Source organism: Cupressus sempervirens, chromosome 10, assembly GCF_028749045.1.
Source record: "Cupressus sempervirens isolate cs-2001-9-10 chromosome 10, ASM2874904v1, whole genome shotgun sequence".
NCBI classification, from domain to species: Eukaryota; Viridiplantae; Streptophyta; class Pinopsida; order Cupressales; family Cupressaceae; genus Cupressus; species Cupressus sempervirens.
Genome location: NC_143127.1, coordinates 575617858 through 575637688, shown reverse-complemented (window position 1 = coordinate 575637688; position 19831 = coordinate 575617858). Strand labels below are relative to the sequence as shown.

General features: G+C 34.7%; 1 protein-coding gene across 8 annotated transcripts in view; it reads left to right on the top strand.

The window, feature by feature from the left end:
* The window catches only part of SWEETIE (HEAT repeat-containing protein), a 314166-nt gene extending 294850 nt beyond the window's left edge, over positions 1-19316 (top strand). For 4 of the 8 annotated variants that reach the window (XM_089806951.1, XM_089806947.1, XM_089806950.1 and 1 more), the window contains exons 36-48: positions 9883-9969; positions 10063-10191; positions 10566-10763; positions 10877-11308; positions 11913-11981; positions 14932-15029; positions 15294-15381; positions 15720-15855; positions 16204-16511; positions 16600-16746; positions 16878-17048; positions 17195-17320; positions 17937-19316. In XM_089806951.1, coding sequence (XP_089663077.1) covers positions 9883-9969; positions 10063-10191; positions 10566-10763; positions 10877-11308; positions 11913-11981; positions 14932-15029; positions 15294-15381; positions 15720-15855; positions 16204-16511; positions 16600-16746; positions 16878-17048; positions 17195-17320; positions 17937-18455 — 2508 coding nt within the window. In that variant the 3' untranslated portion in view covers positions 18456-19316. Of the gene's footprint in view, positions 1-9882; positions 9970-10062; positions 10192-10565; positions 10764-10876; positions 11309-11912; positions 11982-13067; positions 13362-14931; positions 15030-15293; positions 15382-15719; positions 15856-16203; positions 16512-16599; positions 16747-16877; positions 17049-17194; positions 17321-17936 lie in introns of those variants that run through there. The other 4 variants (XM_089806948.1, XM_089806952.1, XM_089806949.1 and 1 more) reach the window with 3 other exon arrangements.
* Positions 19317-19831: the final 515 nt, after the last annotated feature.

Sequence of the window (19831 nt, the reverse complement as noted above, 5' to 3'; positions counted from 1 at the left end):
TTGAAGGTAAGGCGTGGGTCGAAAGGAGAGAAGTGTTTCTTGCTATCAGAAGCTACCAAGTGAGGGTCGAAGACTTTTCTCTTTCGTTCTTTTTGTATCATTTCTCGTTTCGGAAAGGGTAAATTCAGAAAACCTTCTTCTTTCTTACTCATTTTCAGTATAAAGTGAGTCATGCATTTTTTCGAAAATACCTCTAACCTTAAATGTCGACGTCCTATAATTTCGGATACCAATTTGATGGGAGTCAAAATTGAAAAAATGCAAGAGAGGTTTTTAGAGCAGGGAGAGGTTAAAGGGTGTCTTGAGGCTATGATAAGCGGACTCATTGAAGCTGCAGCATTTCCCCCTGCCCTGCAAAGCCCTGAAATGCTTCAACATCGCATTAACCATTACAATATCAAGTCGAAAAGCATACTGATTAAGAATGGCAAGCCTTTTATATCAATCACCAGAGAAACCATTGCATCGGTCTTCAAACTACTAGAGTTCACCTTTGCCAATTTCAGCCGAACTCAGTCATTAGTCCAATTCCAGGAAGACCCTAAAAATTACCACAACCTAATAGCCAGAAAATGGACTGAAACCTTTTGCAAGGGAGGTTCAAGACTTCCCAAAGTTTTGACTAAAGATCATATGAAACCCCATATACATGATCGATAGTTTTACTGCATATGATTAGGGGTTCAGCTGATGTCCTTGCCTTTGAAGAATGGATGTTCCATTATATTGACATTGTTTTGACTGGTACCCATACCTAGATTGGGCTGAATTAATTGCAAGTTCATTGAGGAACCAACTTAAGTACTCCCAAACCATCAAGTTGGAGTTTTATGTGTCTTCCTACTTGACCTACTATCTCAGATGTGTTTGTGATCTCACTACAATCCCTCATGAACCTTGGAGTGAAGACATTATGATATACCAATACTACCCTCTATTGAGAAAAGATAGGGTGTTAGAGGATTTCAGAAAAGTGCGCAATGTCTTATTGGGAAGTTCATATCTCAGTCTCACCAAGTTTCCTATGCAAAGAATGTCATCGGAGGCCCAACCTTTAGTCTGAAACTATGGAAGCTTCTATATCCAGTACCCTAGGTTCACTTGTATAAGAAGAACCTATCAAATTACCAAGGTATGTTGTAAACTGTTTTTTTATTGCAGACAGGTATTTTCAGTGGTTGAAGATAACCTTCCTGAAGGAAAATGGGAGTTTGTGTTCCCTATTAAACTGGGTTCTTTAACCTGCAGTACTATGATCAATGCCTCAGCGATTGGAAGTGATCTGTTGAACTTCAACCTAGGGTTCTATCATGAAAGAAGAAACTCTGACAATTATAACTTTGTAAATCAACACTTGGTTTATGAGACAAGATTCAATCGGTTCCTCACATTGAGGGTCTCTGGGAGAATTGTAGTGATGAGCAGAAAGTTATGAAGAGAGAACATTCTAGGTTAACAATTCCTCAAATCAAGATGTTGAATTTGAAACTCAAAGTAGATGGGCTTGTTCAAGATAGTTCAAAAGTCATTGAACCTGGGTATAAGGAGACAATTGAAAAGGTTCTCTCTGATACTGATTGGAATAGTAAAGAAGAAGATGATATAAAGCTCAGAGCCAGGTTCATACTAAAGTACACTGACGACTGATTGCAAAGAAAAAGACAAGAACCAGTTGGTTCAATGCTGATAACAAAAGCCAAAAAGGTCATTTCTTTATTTCAACCCTTACCTTCTGAGACCACCCTTTATTCCAATGTACAGGTAGCATTCTCCCAACTAAGGAGAAAAGGGTAGTGACATTGCATGAACCAATTATCCGAGGGTCACCAGTTCATCCCATGGCTCCCATAACGAGATCTAAGACTAGATCCCTGGCACAAGTTCAGATAGTAGCTCAAAAACCTGACTTTATGGACTTAGAAACCGATAAGGAAGATAGCCCTACAGCACTAGAGGTTATGATTCCTCATAACATATCCAAAGCTGAGCCCAATACAATAAATCATTTACATGTTATGATCTCTATGTTTAGACCCATTTTCACTGTTATAAACCAGAAACAAAACCTGTAACCCTGCCAAGGGCATCCAATATCTTTTTGAGGACAAATCCAAATGACACCAAATCAATTTTAAATAAACCATCTCTGAGTATAGTTTCATAATCTGTAAGCCATTAATTCTTCCAATGCATAAATCATTATACAAGCACAAATCTTTCCCTATAACTCCATTGAAGGTATTGAAAAACCAGTTTTCATTAAACCATCCATAACTTTCACAAATCTGAATGAAAATGACTCAAACCAAAATTAAATGAAATTTAATTCACATATCTTCCAAATGCGTATAATTGTAAGTCCTTATTCTTCAAATGTGTCCATACCAAATGCTTCAATCTGGCTGTAGTCATAAAATCATAGATCTGCAAACAACAACTTGTACCAAAACTTATTCATTTCTGCACATAAGCACTCCAAACCAAAACCAAAAGGAAGCTTCTTCATCCTACTTTAAAGAAAATACAATATTTCCAGGCCGTACAGGTCCATATAAGACCTGGAAATAACATAAAAACAATTAACACCAATCAAAACAACAAGTTTTTAAGAAACCAATTGATTCATAACGATATTCCTCTTTCCATTCATGTTTGAAATGACTAATAAAATGGTTTTATAGTGTTTGTGGTGATTTGTAACGTCCCAACCACCTTTTAGAACAATAATACTCCCCTTTACAACATACTTGCATCTTTTACAATATTTTATTCATTTTATGCCTTTTTGCATTACAACCTTTTTATGTCAATGTGACAACTTTGCAATTTTAACTCCAAGTTAAATAAAATTCTGCATGAACACTTGAATCATCCTTAAATAGACTTTAATAGACATTTTACATCAATTTTAGCCTTTATTAGACATTCTTTCATAATGTCCCCTCTTGTCCAAACTAGGAGCTTAATACACAACATTGAAAATGTTGTGCAAATGGCTTCACATAGCCTTAATGACTTATTTCATAAACTTTGTGCTCTTGCACTAGAAGCCTTTGAATAAGATTCACGTTGATTATCCAGCCACTTCGATCCAAAACAATATGGGGTTGAAGTAAACCTACTAGGTGTTGGTACTCATATTCAACGCTGTGGCATTCGAGACAACATGCCACAAATTTGGTGATATCATTTTTCATTCCTTTCCAAACATACAAGGGTTTGAGATTAGCTTACCTTTTAGTAACACTGGGATGCTCTAATTAGGGTAAGGAATGAAGTTCCTTAAGAACAAATCTTGTTAGTTCAAGAAGATTAGGCGTGTACGTTCTTCCTTTATATTTCACTTGACCATTTTTCTCAATCTAGAAACCTTCATATCTCATGAGGATCCCTTAGTAATGTTGCTATAACATTGTTGTCCTACATTTTGTCACCACAAAATTTAGGTAACAATACTAAACTTTTTCAACTTACTTTCATTTTTCTTTGAGTTGATTCATTATTTAATTGGCCGACATTGATCAAACAATTGATCCCAATTGATATAATGATTCCTTTTACTGAAGGCTTTTGTGAAGCCTTTTTAGTTTTTATGTTTGTTGAGCCTATGCTTGATTTTTGAAGCCTTAAATGTCCCTTTTCATGTTTTCGAGTGTGTGTTCATTTGCTTTTCGTCTTTTAGTTTTGCTCAAACCCTTGCTTTCAGTTTTCCCTTTGATTCGGTATTTCTTAGGACTAAATCGGGTTTGACAATCAAAAGATATGACAATTTAGGTGCCCAAAAATTGTTATCTCAAGATGCAATTGCATATTTCAAAATATCATGTTATATTGTAATGTTGACATTCAATTTTTGAAAATATAACATAAATTGACCTTATGTTATGTTTTTAAGTTACTTTATCACTTATGTGACTATAGTGCACTTTATGTTATATTTTTATGTTGAGTTGCTTTTCAAAATTTTCACTTAAGTGACTTAATTAACTATATAGTTTGATTTAATTTTTGACTTTATGTTTTAATTTAAAACATCAAAGTAAATATTACTTTTTGAATGATATTTGAACGTAGTAATGAAACTATATAGTGTAAATATTATTTTTGACACAATAAAGTGGCATTTCCTCAAAATCAATTAAACATGTGCATAATTGATCATTTAAGTTATGTAAAGGCAACTTTTAATCCATTTAAATGTAAATATATAATGGACCTCTAAGAGTGCATTTTACACCAAAAATGAATGTAATGGACTTCCTAGAGTCCATTTTGCATAAATACCTTCTTTACATGTAATCCACTTACATGTAATTGCATTGAGTCCACATTTTGGCTTTCCAAAGTCAAAATTGTCAAAAACATATTACATATTACATATTGTATATTTTCAAAATATTTAATGCCTTGTCAAGAGTGCGTTTATGAAGGATTGGCATTTACATGGAAGTTTTAAAATATGCAAGGAACCTTCGAGAGTGCGTTTTTGCACTACTTGCATCATTATGACAAATTTTTAAAATATGCAAAGGCACTCCAAGAGTGTGTTTTGCATCTAGACTCCAAAATCAAGTTTTCAAAATATGTAATGAAGCTTGGAGAGTGCATTTTGCCTCTTACATGTTATTTAAAATATGCAAAGGCACTCCAAGAGTGTGTTTTGCATAAAAGATCAACATACATGCATTTTATAAACCTGTAAAGGTCTTCCTAGAATGTGTTTGGGCATTCCATCACATGCATTTGCACTTGGAGTCCACATTTTTCCTCCAAGGGCACATTTTTTTATGATAATACCCTGATTTGTTCATTCCAAGGCATGAAATCTATCTCATAAGGGGCGTTTTTGCATTTCCTTGCATATTCATGCATTTGGCGTCCACATTTTTGCATCTTGTTGACAAAAATGATCCATTTCTTGGCCTTCGAAGATCACATTTTGCCGTTTTGGCAAAAAACATCTAGATTTTGAGATTTCCAGCTCATGAATGCACATTAAGGGGAGACATTTTGGCATTTTAATGCATGCTATTGCCTTTGGAGATTGCGTTTAGCATTCCCATGCTAAAAATGTTTCATGTTCTTGCATCTTGAGACCACATCTTTGATAAAAACAGATTCTACTTGGAGTTTTAAGACCACTTTTTTGGCATATTCATGCCAAAATGCTCATCAGTATCCATCACTTGCAAGATTAAAGAGTCAAGAGGCTGTTTGTGGATTTGAATTTGGAGGACTTTTCTTCAAACCTATTACTCTTCCACATTCGGCTGTTTGATCTCCAAGTAAGTAGACATTTTCAACTTTTCTTATCAATTCATGCTTATCTTGCTATTTTGCTGCATATTATGGCTTATTATTGCACATTTGTCCAAATGTATGCCATGTAAAGTGCATATTCTCTTTAATTAAGATGAAAACATTCAGTTTCAAGTGCTTGGAATTTCCCCAAATTCTAATTTCAAATTTGCTTAGGAAAGTAGCTTGGTATTTGCCATGTTTGAGTCAAAAACCAAAGGTATGTTTTTGTTATGTGCTTGGTTTTTGTCTATCGCCTATTGCTGTTTTGTTTTTCGAAAGGGTTAAGGTTCTTTCCCAAGAATCCACAATCCTTCTTCATCATTCCACTTTCGAACTTTACATGCAAGTGCATCACACCATTTCACCAATACATGTCAGAGCACATTGCATTCATTCCTTTCATATGCAATTGGATTCCAAGAGCATTTACATGTAATCTCAGTCTCCATCCGCATTTACATGTCATCTCACTCTCTATCTGCATTTACATGCAATTCCATCCTTCATATGCATTTACATACATTCTTATCCTTCAAACCTAATTGCATGATTACATGTAAAACACTTTACATGTAATTACATCTAGAGAACCCATTTTAGTAGGTCACTCTTTAAATACCAAAATCAGCTTTGTCATTTGCACGCATTCCCATGTACTTAGCTTGCATTTCAAAGAGTATTTACATGAAAACGCATTTACATGTTATCCAACTTCCTAAGTCCCATTTTAGCCCTCCGCGCATACTATCCATATCACATCCAACTCATTGCATATCCTCATGGAGTCAGTATACATATCTTCTGATGATGTGTTCACACTTTGTAATTTTCATGTTGCAGTACAAGACATGCCCCAATCTTTGAAGTGAAAAGAAAAGATGATGTATTAATATGACAAGGAGTTGGCACATGAAACTGCATCTCAAGTTTCTTCTACTTTAGATAATGTTTCTGATATAGAGATTGGACATGTGGACATGGCTGAATTCCTACAAAGGGTTGAAAATCCTTCAAGCAGAGAGATGAGGCACATAATGAAAAGTAACATTTACCTTGTATCTACTCTCCCTATTGCTACCCTGCAACTTAAGTTTGTCTTAGGATGTGCTTGCCATTTCAGTGCTACATTCAAAACGATAAAAAATGCAGATAACAAAATTATCATCAATCTAGATCCGAAGGTGATTGAAAAGATTTTCAAGGTTCCTTAAAGGGCAGAATGTGTAGACTTATCAAAAAATCCAATTCTCTACTTGTAGAACCAAAAGAGGCTAGCGTATCAAAACCATATGAATGCATCTTACTTGACTGTCACAAGAAACAACTTTTCTAGATGGCCAAAAACTTTACACAGATATGGCTTTAACCCAAAATTTAAAGACTTGATTACCCTTCTGAGCAAGGTGTGTGGTGTTAAGGAATCTAACGAATTTGAACCATGGATGTTCAAATTCATTTTCCAAATCTATGATAATGAAGAACACATCTTCTGGGGAGAGCTCATCAGTACAACTTTGTGTGAACAATTGCTTAACATGGAAACTTCAGCGTTATTTTGTATGAATTTATACCTGGTTTACATAGCTGCATGGGATCTTCTTTAGGCTTATCCACCATGGGAGATCGCGTTGTGGTTCCTATTTGGAATCACTATGAACAAATCACATTGATAGGAGTAAGGTACATTATAGGAGAGTCCAAGACGCATTCTTTGGACACTTAAGATGTCAATTTGACAAGGACTTGGTGATCAGGAGAGTATTAGATGAAGCTTGGAACAAGGTGAATCAGTTTGGTTGTGTCTTTCTATAGTTTCCAACTTTCACTTATCTAAGGGTTGGTTACTTCAAAGGAGAGCCATATACACTACCAAGGTATCGTACTAACAGAATCATTTTGATGGAGTTAGTCAAGTAGCTTATGGAGGTACAATCATATCAGAATACTCTACATAAGCCAAGTTTCAGTATCACTACTGCTAAACCTTTGGTGATTGGGCGATATATGGTCAACTCAATATACAAGGCAAAAGACATGGAGATGGAACATTAGTTGATTACTATGAAGAAGTTCAAGGCTAGGTATGATTTTGATTACTGAGATTTGAATTCAAAAATCAAGAGAGCATTCACTCATGTTTACTGCATGGAGGATGTATGGATTGATATGAACACGGAGCTGGATATTATGAAGATGGATTACTGTAGGCTCACCTTGCAGTAGATCATTGATTTCAACATGGTTGAGATTCCACCAAATTTCCAAGCAAGATATGATCTACCCATAATGTGTTTTTGAACTCAATGGTGGGGGTTTTCGGCCATGAATGTAGGATGACTCAATTTTGACCCAACCATGCAGCTCATAATGTACCACAAAACCAAGAACTATTGAGGATGACTCACTAATTGACCTTGATAAGATTGATAATGAGGATGACCTAAATTGTTGGTTTAGATTCGAGTACAGATGCAGGTGATTTAGATTCAAAATTTGTCCAAATTTTTTTTGGTTGGGCTCCAATTTGTTTTGGGTTTGTTCATACAAGAATGTATATTTTTAAATATATAAATGTGTGTTTGTATGTCATAGTTCACAAAATTGGACTCAACTCAACTTAGCAAATCGGTCTCAACTTGTGACTCGGCAAAATGAAAAAGCCCTTGAAAATATACTTTTATAATTATATATATGAAATTATATACTGTATTCCATAACTCGAGCCGAGTCATAAAATCTCAACAATGTCTACTTGGCTTAGCAACTTGGACTACTCGCACAATTAATGTAGTCATGGAACTCCAATATATGTGCAGCAGCAAATACGTTCATACACCACTGTGCTAATATTAAAGCAACATAGCAAAATATATTACCACATATATTAATGTCTTAGTCCAAATGACATAACAAAATGCTGAAATACACCACCATATCAATGTTTTGGCTCAAAAGCAATCATGTGAGCATCAATAATTAACCATCAAAAAATCATCATCATTTTGTCATTGCAAATTAGAAGCACAAAATGGTAAAATCTTCCTCTTCAATTTCTTTGGGGAGTTGTCCACACTTGCAACCACGATGGAATAGCTTAGAAACAACCTTAGAGCATGCAACAATCACCTGTCAACACTCCTTGAGCAATGGCAACCAAACAAGAAAGTTTAGCAATGGAGGCAAGAAGTTTTTCTTTTCATTTACAAAGGCACAAATGACATATATAACAACCTTTTTGTAATTTTTAGTGGTCACTTTTAGGGTTGGTTGATCAAATAGAACTAAGTTGGCAAAAAAACTTTATAAAAAATGTCAATTGAAATGACATTTTCAATAAAATTTGCCCCAAATGTGTTTCAAGTACCTCTATCCAAATCAAAAGTCTTCCAAATTCGTCCAAGATTCTTACAAGGTCCTTAGCGAATTCAATTTGAATCCAACTTTACAATGAACTGAATCTTGAATTTCACCTTCCAAGAGCGAATGCATTAACTTAGAGAACTCCCCAATTGACCTTGATGAGATTGATCCGGGCTCTAAGTGGATTGCTGCTCTTACTAATGATGATGATTATTATGTAATTGAGCATGATGATCTGGAAGTCATGGAAGAAGTGAGGCTTTCAACTCATATTGTTACAGGAGTTAGGGAAGGCACTTTTCAAGGAAAAGCATTATCATGGCAGGAGTCTTCTAGCATGTAACTGGCTAAATTTAATTTTTTGGAACTTTGTATTTAGTTTATATATTGACTTTGTACAAAGTCACAAACTATATTGAAATTGACATTTTGACTTTTGTCCCCATCTACTTATTTTCTATGATATTATGCTATGTTTTATGCAACGTAATCAGCAATATGAATATATAAAATGAAAATATTTTTCTACAGCTAATGGGTTGGCTTCTATATTTTAGTTGCCCTCAATGTCATTATGCTGTAGAAATGCCATTTAATTTTTTTAAAGTACTTATTGGCTGTTTTTCTTCAAATTTTCACTTTTTTTGTAAATTCAAAATTTTCACAATTTTTTTCAAAAATCATACTCCTTTGGTTTGCCAATTTATTCCCCATATGATGTAGGCTTCTATGCATTACATGTTTGTATATAAATGTCATAGATTCATCTTATAGGCAATCATCACTGTTTTTGAATTGACAATTTGACTGACTTATTCCTTATTTTAGCAGTTGAGGAAGAAGAAATAGCAACATAATGATCTTCAAATTTAGTATGATGTCATCAGCTCTTGAAGCAAACAAGAATGCCACTCCTATGTAGTGTGCTAATTGATTTCTCTTTAAAGATCCTAATATTATATTATTCCATTAATGATTTAAAACTTGAATCACAACATTAATGCCATCTTAAAACACTAGCACAGTGATGACATTCTATGTTTAAGAACTCCATAATGCAGCACTGTGAATGAAACATCAAAGACTGAAGAACACAAAGTTTTGTTGAAGTGAATATTTAGTTTTAATTGTTTTTTTCCAGTAATATTTGTCAAATTATTGAATCTAACAGTAGGTATTTATTTTTAAATATTATGTCACTGAAAACACCCTCAAAACCAGGCACAACTTGTTTCTGCTGTTCGAACAGCCGTAGATGCATCTGCTGGTCCAATTCTCTTGGATACAGGTTTTCAGCTGGCCACAAAGGTAACATCAATGTGGGTGTTAAAACTCATTTTATTATTGATTTTGATTTTCTATATGTTTACTTTAAGAATACTAAATTACAATTTTTGGCAGATTTTAACAAGCAGCATTGCAAGTGGGGATCAAGTGGTACTTGAACGCATGTTTTCTATGATATCACGGCCTTTAGGTGACTTTGAAAGCCTTTACTACCCTTCATTTGCCGAATGGGTTAGTTGTAAGGTGAGTGTATCTTTAAAGTATTGTATTATTTTTGTCAGATACTGCTTCCTTATTTGAAAGGAAACTCATGCACTATGATCCTCTAGTTGCAGAACATACCAAACATTAACTTTGTGCATAACCTATTTCAATGTACCCTTGTCTATATTACAAACTCAACATTTAAAATATGTTGATAATCCATTTAATTTCTTTGATCTTAGCTATCACAAGCACTTCCAAGATAGTATACCTGATATGATGTTTTCCTCTTTAGCCGTTTATTCATGTTTAGATGTTAAAGTATTTCATTATTTTCTTTTCCCTCTGATGTGAATAGGATTTACTCCTTATTTGGGTTTTTGAATTAAAGGCAGCTTTCTTGCACATTGCAGGTTAAAATTAGGCTTCTGGCAGCTCATGCAGCTGTAAAGACATATGCATATTACTGCATTAAAAACGGTCTTAGTAATACAGAATATTCATCCTTAGTACCTTTATTTTTAAAGAACTCAACCTTCCTTGGTCGTTGCTGGATTGGACTTCTTCAAGATCATGTATTTCTGCATACGCACATACTCTCAAAGAGAAAGGTATATTGATTCTTAAAATATTTGCAATATAAGATATTCCTTTTAACATGCTTTCTAAAATAATTATGCTTTCTGCACTAAAATGTTTTCTTTGGTCTTATTTGAATGGGCAGTACAAGCCATTTCTTGATGGTATTCAATCAGCAGCCATTTCGTCAGTTGTGCATCCATATCTAAGTGAAATCTGGCCAGTAATTCTTCAAGCTGCAACCTTGGATGCAGCCCCAGCAAAGTTTGAGCATGACATGTCCCCTGTTATGTACACCTCCAGTCATGTAATGGTTAAATTGGAAACAAGAGATTTCCATTTGCTTTGGGGTCTTGCTATGCTGATTTTGTTTGAGGGACGGCATGAGGCAAAAAGTGAAAAATTGAAGCAATTCTCCAGCTCCTGCACCTACAGTGTGAATGGAAAATTAGCTGCGGAAATACCTCCGCCCATGAGCTCACAATTAGTTGCCTTATATGCAATTCAGTGCCTGTCAAACCAAGGATTTTACAATCAAGAAATGATTTCCCAAAAGCTTTGCCTCGAGCTCTTGCAGGTGATCATTTATCTTTGGGTCTAGGGTGTTTTCCTTAGTTTTAATTTAGTTATTTTAAATTGACTATATGAAGAATTCCAAATTTCAGAAGCATGCTAGAACATTATTTTCTTGAATGCTTTTCTAAAAGCAATATAATTAGTAACCAAAATTCTTAATTGGGTAATTGTTTATGCTGTTTGTCTAAATAATGTTGAGTGTAATGCTTCACAAAAGCAGTTATTTGTTTGTTGAAATTTTAGGTTGTACAAGTTTACTTCTTCTTGATGACCTTTGATTATTCTAACAATTAGTTGTTGTATTAGAAAGTTAGATCAAGCTGTGATGATTGTTTTTGAAAGTCACATTGATCAAGGAGGCAGTAATTCAGCTTTACTATATAATATTATCAGGGTATCTAACTAATTGATACCATGTATGTTTCATATTCTAGAAAAAGCACTGAGTGAGATATTTGAATGCATTGAATTTTAAGTTACCAACCACCTTTGATAACCTTGATAGTTTCCGAAAATATATGAGAATTCTTTGCAATCTACATCAAATGGGAATATGCTTGTTGAATTTTTTGTGCTTAACTAGTTTTTTAATTTTTCTATTGTAGATACTTATGTACCCTGGATATATCAACTCTCCACAGACCATCACTTTGGTCTCATCAATTCTGGAACAGGTATTTGTCAGAACTTATTTCCTAGAAAATGTACTTGTCGAATCTTTCTCCAGCATCAATAGCTGTGTTCTGACCTCTTTTCCACCATTAGTTCTTAATTGATGTTTGAATTCTTAATTTCTTTCTCAAAGTGTTTCTCTCTTAGCTAGTCATGTTTGAATCACAAATCTCATTTTTAAAGATCTTGGATACAAAAAATTTATAAATGAAATTAATTTATCTCACTGTTTAGTTGAAGACTTGAAGGTTATCATATTATCTAATCTGTATTAGGAGACTCTCCAATTTTGTAACCTTGCATGACAACTAAACCAAGCATCATTTTACAGCAACAAACATATAGAGTTGAACTTTATGAGGTTGGTTTTAACCTTAAACTTATAGAAATACTATTATTTACAATTATATATTCAATGCCCTATCACCTGCAGTGTTTACTATATGTCTGACTGAGAACTTAATGTTTTGCTTTGGTCATCACCAGTAATAATGTATTATAACTCATTCGTTTTAGATTGAAGGGAAAGTGAGTACATTTTCTTTTCTAGGAAACTACTAACAAACGGAATTTTCTCTGTCATCACAAAGGTCACAATTTCACTTGGAACATAACTCTTGGAAGTAATGTGATTACTAACTATTTTGGTCTAAGTTCAAATATTCTCAATAAAGGCCATGGCATGAAATTTTTTGCAAAACTTGACTTTGTTGTACGCTTCATAATGACTAAAAAACTCTTTTATTATGATAAAATTTACTAAACCCAAGACCCTATAGAACCCCTTTCAACCCTTCTATTACCTAAAATTGGCATCACTTGTAAGATTGCTATGCAAGTCTACCTTGTACATAAATATAAAGCACAACTCATGTCAGAGTAGAAAGCTCCTTCAAGTGATGTAAATCATACTTCTCCCCAAAGGGTGATTAACAGCTTAATGAAGGTGGGACTAACTTGTTTTCTTCACTGTAGGTAGAAACTTTTGAGGGGCATTGTAAATAGGGGTGTACTTTATTGTGTAGTTACAGATAAGACTTCCATTATTTTGTAGGGTCTAATAGTATACAATTATTGTAATTCTGAAGGAAAAAGTGGCTTTATTTGAGAGACAGTGATTTCAACATCATTTCCAAGACACCGCATCCAAGATGGCCCTCCTGGATACTCTGATCAGACCAACAGTGTTTTACAACTCAGTTGTCTGAGGGCGTGCTCTTTTGGAGTTGGATTGGGCTTCTGTAGAGAGGGTCCAGAACCCTCTTCTTAGACATATCATCAGGTGCCACAAAGGGGTTCCCCACAGTATTATTTTGACCAAGATTGGGGCACACTCTTTCAAACTCAGTGCTACCTTCAAGTCGGATTGGTTGCTCCATCACCTTCAATGCTTTGCAGATTCTGCTGAGGGGCAGCACAGGTACTCTTACTTGGCCTATCGCTCTTTTGAGGTGGTTACAGGTGCTGAGTCCACTGGTTGGGCCCAATGTTAGTTTGCTTAGGCTTCTGCTTTTCTGAGGTTTATGGGGATTGAGATGGACTGTCTTACCCCTTTCTGGTACTCCTTTGATGTGCTTGCTCACCTCCTCCCTTCCTGTCAAGAGTTGAACGGGCATGTCAGATGAACACCTACAAGCAGTATATCCTTATCACTTAGGTCTGCCCTTTAGGGGGTTTTCTGCCTAGGACGGCCTTTTACGTTGAGCAGTTTATTGACCTCCAAGATGGGATGATTGTGCAGCCTTCTCACCTCTCTCATCATTGCGTTGTGCATCTCACTAAGGTCATTTAGTGTAGGTTCTCACTAGCTTTGTATCCAAATGGATCACTAGATTGATAGAGATGATAGGATTTGTCGGCTTTGTGACATGGGGGAACTTGAGACGAAGACACCCTTCATTTTCTGATGTACTTCTTACTATGAGGTTAGAGGGAGGTTTTACTGCCTTTTCAGGGATTGTTGGTCTCTTTCCTCCTTCAATTTTAAAGATCAGCGGTGTTTGGCCCTTACCTTCAAGAGACCATGAGACTACGGAACCACACCATTTAGATCATGTCTCCTTCAAGGTAGATCGCAGATCAGCTCATCACCTCCTTCTCAGTAGTATCCCCAAATCAGGGTACCAAGTGGTTGCATGTTCCCCATAACCCCAAGCGCACCAGATCTGTGCAGCCTTGTCAGAGTTACTCTCGGCAGATGCTCTCCACTTCCAATTGTATTCAGCTACATCACAAGATTTCCTCTCGCTCTGGGCCATATCTCTCGGTCCTGGGTTTCTTCTTCGCGACGGAGCATGATTAGCCTATTGCGAATGGCTGCTCTTGGTTCTTGACTCTTTTGTTTATTGTTGTTTCTGCTTTCCCCGGGCACCGTTTGGTGTTCCCATTGTTGGCTGGCCTCTCTTGTTGTGTACTGACAATTCCTTTGACCCTCTTTGTGGTCTCTTGTTGGACATTAATAAATTTATCTTATTGCATGAAAGTCGTGTCACATGCTCAATCTAGTCCATACCATTATCACCTTAAGTAGGTCAATTACTATCAAAATCTCCTTCGAAACATCATCCATAGCCACAAACAAAATTTGTTTATCACCTCGTCAAGTCAAAAAAAAGGTCAAACTTGATCCATTGCAGACATATCCCCTTTTGTGCTAACATTCTCCTTTTTAAGATATAAAATTCATCATTATTCTGATTTAGCTTTTATTTCCACAAATAACTTATTCAATTCATTTTTCCATTTCTATATCTCTCTGATTCTCATTTAAATGTCAATGCAACATAGCTCAGGTTGTCTTTGTTAAAGTGTCTATTTTGTTTGTTTTAGACCTTGAAATGTAATATCTCATTATCAATTGTTGCTTTTGTTTATAGGTAATAAGTATTCCTTGGGAGAAAGTATTCAGATGGGTTATCTTCTAATGAATGGGATTTATTTTAAATGTAACAGGTTGTTGAATTTTCTCCAAATGAATACTTCATGGATGAAAGCTTTTCTTTTACAATAAGTGAGCTGTGTATGCATTGCATGCATAAACTATTTCGAAGGTATCATTACTTGGTGAAAAGGTTTCTTCATGCACGTCATGTTTTGTCTTTTCACATCAACTCAAGATATTTTGCATAAATTAATATGTTTTGGCATTTTGGCTGACCAATGTATACAATTGCTGAATGATGTGTAAATTATGATCTAAGTATTTCAACAAAATCCTGTTTCTTTATCTTATTTGTAGTTTGTGGCTGCAAGTACCAATGATTTAATTTGAAGTAATGGTATGTCTTGATATTGACCTAATTATTTTATTGTAGTGATGAATCCAATTTTCCAAGATACATTGATCTAATTGCCTCATCATTACGTATGTCTGAGAGACTTATTTTCCGGCTAAACTCTAAGGTTTGTTATCACTTATTTTGCTCCTTATTTGTATTAATTGTCCATCTTTCATATATTTTTATTTAAACAGTTAATCTGTCACTCTAAATGTAGAACCTTAAAATTTGGAGGATAATTTTTTGAGAAGCTTTACTCCGAAAGTTGCTTTGTTTCTTTGAGTTACAAAAGGATGATCAAATGTCCATAAATAGCAAGGATTCTTGTAAACTAAATAAACATTGTAGATGGTATCCTTTAGATGTGAAATTGCATGAATCATTCCACTGAAGTCTTCGTAATTTTCACAATATTAAATTTGGAATACATTTTAAGTTTGACCTGCTTACTCTGGTCCAAAGACACAGACACAAATGGCATCAACCCTGCTTTATGCAAGCTATGGATACGTTCTTCCAGCTCCAATTGCACCATCCATGTCTATGGTTGCTGCATTTATAGGAGACATTGCAGCTCAATTGACAGCACAATTTACTGGTTTGTAACATTTCTTCCTGTAAATATTATTTGCTTGCATGAATATTTTTGTTAGGTACTCTAATGTTAAAAACTTCTGCCTATCATTTGGAACATAGCAACATCTTCAATGCAAGAATGCTTATTTCTACCTGCCAATGAATATATGTTCTGAAATTGTAATGTTCCCATTGTTTACATCTATAAGAACAGGAATTCTAGCATATTAAACCTTGTAATCTATTGGAAAGTATGAGTTGTATCGTTAAATAAAAAACGGTAATCTATGTCTAAACAGGTACTGGGATGGAATTCCTTTTCCCCTTTCTAATGATCTTTAAATAGTTGTTTTAACACCTGTGACTACAGGTGAAAGCTGCTTGGATGAAAAGAGCAGGGACCAGATAGAAATTCTTTTAGGATCTTTGATGCAAACCATTGCACAAGATTGTGAACAGCACTTTGAAAAACTTCACAGACAAGAAACTAGTGAAGCATCCAAGGACCTCTTTGAGAAATTAACACGTTTGCTTGGAATAATGATAAATTTGACAAGATCAGTTCTACTTTTAAATAATTCTTCAGATGAACCTAACATCAAAGAAAACATCTGGAGTGCTGTACAGAAACCTTGCATCAATTGTCTTCGTAAAATCCTTCTAGATTCTAATGTGCAGGTATGTTTTGCATTGATCTGCATTTTCAAAAAACATAAAATAATTAGTAGGAAAGTTGATAGGCATTATTGTATTTTAATGTTTTTAGGTTCAGATGGCTGGATTGCATGCATTGAGAACAATCCTGCAAACAGCTGTGGCGGAGAATCCCAAGAATAACAACTACACAGTAGCTCTTCTTATCATGGGAGAGCTTGCTAGTGATGTTTTCTCACTAATTCAAAATTCAACACAGGTATTTGTGTAGGAATGCATATATTTCTATATTTGTATTGAAATATATATTTTTATATCAAGTGACCTAATTATTCTCTTTGAACTCATTATTACAACATGTGATGGTGTTCTAACATATTTCACTTATAGCTGCAGAAATTAATGACAAGTGAGCTAGCGTCATCTGTTGGTGAAAGTTTAAAACTTTTCCTCCTCCTATACACTTTAATAGAAGCCAGCGAATCCCAACAGGATGTCCTTAATTTGCTTTTACAAGCAATAATTATGTCCTTCTCTGTAGACACTGAAGAAAATTCACAGGTATAATCAAGCCTGGCTCTTATTTATCATGTATAGTTGCTTGGTACTTAGTTTCCTTTTTTTAATCTTCCTTACAAGAAAAATTAGAAATTAAGATTTGTACAAATTTATGAGTTAATTGACTTTATTGTGTTGTAACATTGCAGGCATGTACCGGTTTGAGAACTGTGGCAATGAAGCTTGTATCACATCTTGTCAATGTTCCATCATCTGCTACACAGTTCAGAGCTGTTTTGCAAGGAATGCCAGTTGATATTAGACAAAAACTTCAGGTCAATTAGCAGAGAAAACCCTTCCATTATCTGATACAATGCTTTTAAATGTGTCTATATTCTATAATTGTTGCAACATTTCAAAACATTACTTTAATTCACGGGCAATAGTTTCTGTTGCCAAAAAAATGCATCAAATTATATTACAATACAGCACAAGAAAGATTACTTGGGAATGGTATGTCAGGTTGCTGACTAGAGGTTCCATGTTGAGGTATCTTGCATATTACTCTTGCTGGTATTTTGAGCTAAATATGGCATTCACATTGTTCTAAAACATCAATAATGTATCATGTGGATAGAAACTTGATAACCATTATAACTTTTGCATTTTCTTTTTCCATATAAATGGATGGCTACTTACCCAATTTGTTACATGAATATCAGTCAGCACGATTAAGTTCTTTCTATATCTGAAATCAAACATTTGCAAGAGTTTATTGTGAATAAATGAAGCACACAAAAATGGCATGGCAATCTTTAGACTTGTGGACCATTTTAACCCATTTTTTGACTATTTGTGCATAATGTTGCATTTATACACCTCAATATTGTTTGTAGTAAGCATTGTGTTGGTGGTCACAGACTGCATCTAATAGCCATTCTTCCTGTGCAGGACATTATTCGAGCTTCAGTTGCTCAAGAGACCAAGACAAGTTTGCCTAATAGTCTGCCTGTTCCAAAACTGATTGTTCAGTCATCAGCTACTAAATCAGAGATACCGTTGGAGCCAAACTCTAGCAAGTCTATCTCCCCTAGGGTTAAAGCAGATGATAGTCTGAGTGATGTAGAAGATGACGACTGGGACAGTTTTCAGTCTTTTCCAGTCTCCAACACAGTAATTTCTAAAGACACGGATCAATATGACTCAGCTTCAGAAAATATGCCCAAACAGGAAACTGTTTTCCCAGCAGAAGACTGGGAAGATTTTCAATCTTTTTCTAAAACTCAGTCGGTTATAGGTTCAAGTATCATCAGGGAAAATGTAAAAGACGGGCAGCCAAATTCTCTATCTGGAGCTCTTGAAGAAAATTTATCAGAACAGAAGCGAATTATACAGAAAGAGAATCTCCAAGAAGATGATTTAAATAAATCCATTGTAGATGGCAGTCATGAGAATGATGGTGAATTTTAACTGAATCTTTCTACATTTCATTGTTAATGATGAAACAATTGATAACCCACATATTAACTTTATCAGTACAATTCAAATGAGCTGACAGAAGCAGGACCCGGAAAATGAAAATCTTTCCATCTCAGGCTTTTCAATTTTTTTCACAGACTTAGGGATCTGGGATTCCTGACATCAGAAACAGAGGAAAAAATTGATTAGTATAATTTGTGGCTGAAAAGTCGGATTATTCACAAAACTAGTCATGCTTAGATAAAACGAATTCCTTGCCAAAAAGCCTAAATATAAATGGTGCACCAGAAGCATGGACAGATGAGGTGTAATCCTGTAACTCTAACTAATATTATTGCAACATTTGCAAAGTTTTATCAATTATGCTTTTCCACTATTATGCTGGACTGAATTAAGCAGTGGAGAACTTTAGCATTGGGCGACCTCTGTGAAGTGGCATGTGAGGACATGTATGATAGAGTAGTTGCAAAATGAGGACCTATGGAAATTGTTTGATATGATGATGATACAATAGAGGGCAGCATGATGTAGATGACCTTCCCAAGTATACCTGTCGAGATCAGCTCTCATCAGATTTTTGCATTGGTATAGACATTTTTGGCATTTTAGGAAAGAGTTACATTTTAAATTTCTCAATCCCTTGACATGATCGAGCCAGGTGACTTGGCCATATGCATAGCAAAGGGCAATGTATTTTTTTATTTTATAAAAGATGTAATCATTATGAAATTTGTTGTCATTCTTAATTGAGATCCAGCCCTGTTTATTAAACATGTATATATTTGCAATTTTGCTACTATTAATTGATATCATTTGCACATTCAATTATTTATTATTAATTTGTGGATGAAATCTCAACAGTGTCATATTTCTTCGAATTCATAGATTTCAATTAAAATCTTCACAGAAGTCGTATAAATGTGTATGAAAATGATCATTCTGGTGTTTATATGACGCAAAGAAAACAAGGTCTTCTTTTCAATACCCATACATTAGTTTTATTTGTCCAAAATATCTATGGCTTTAAACAGCCGCTAAAATAATATTCTTTTGAATTCTGAATACAATTCACATTTATGAAAAATGTCTTTATAACGTTCAAAATATATTATATATGAAAATTGTCTACTGAGTACCAACCATGCAACATAGACATCGAATGATGGTTAATGAATTGAAACTTTTTATCTATAGAGTTGCCCACATAATCCTTGGTTACATTCGGCGCTTGGAGTGTAAGTGACCTATAATTTTATTTTTTCTTTATTATTATTATTATTTTTTTAAATTCTCAATTGCCACATCCTTTATGTTTGCATTATATTTATGACTTTATTTTGAATAGATACGGTACCTCTTAAATTTTC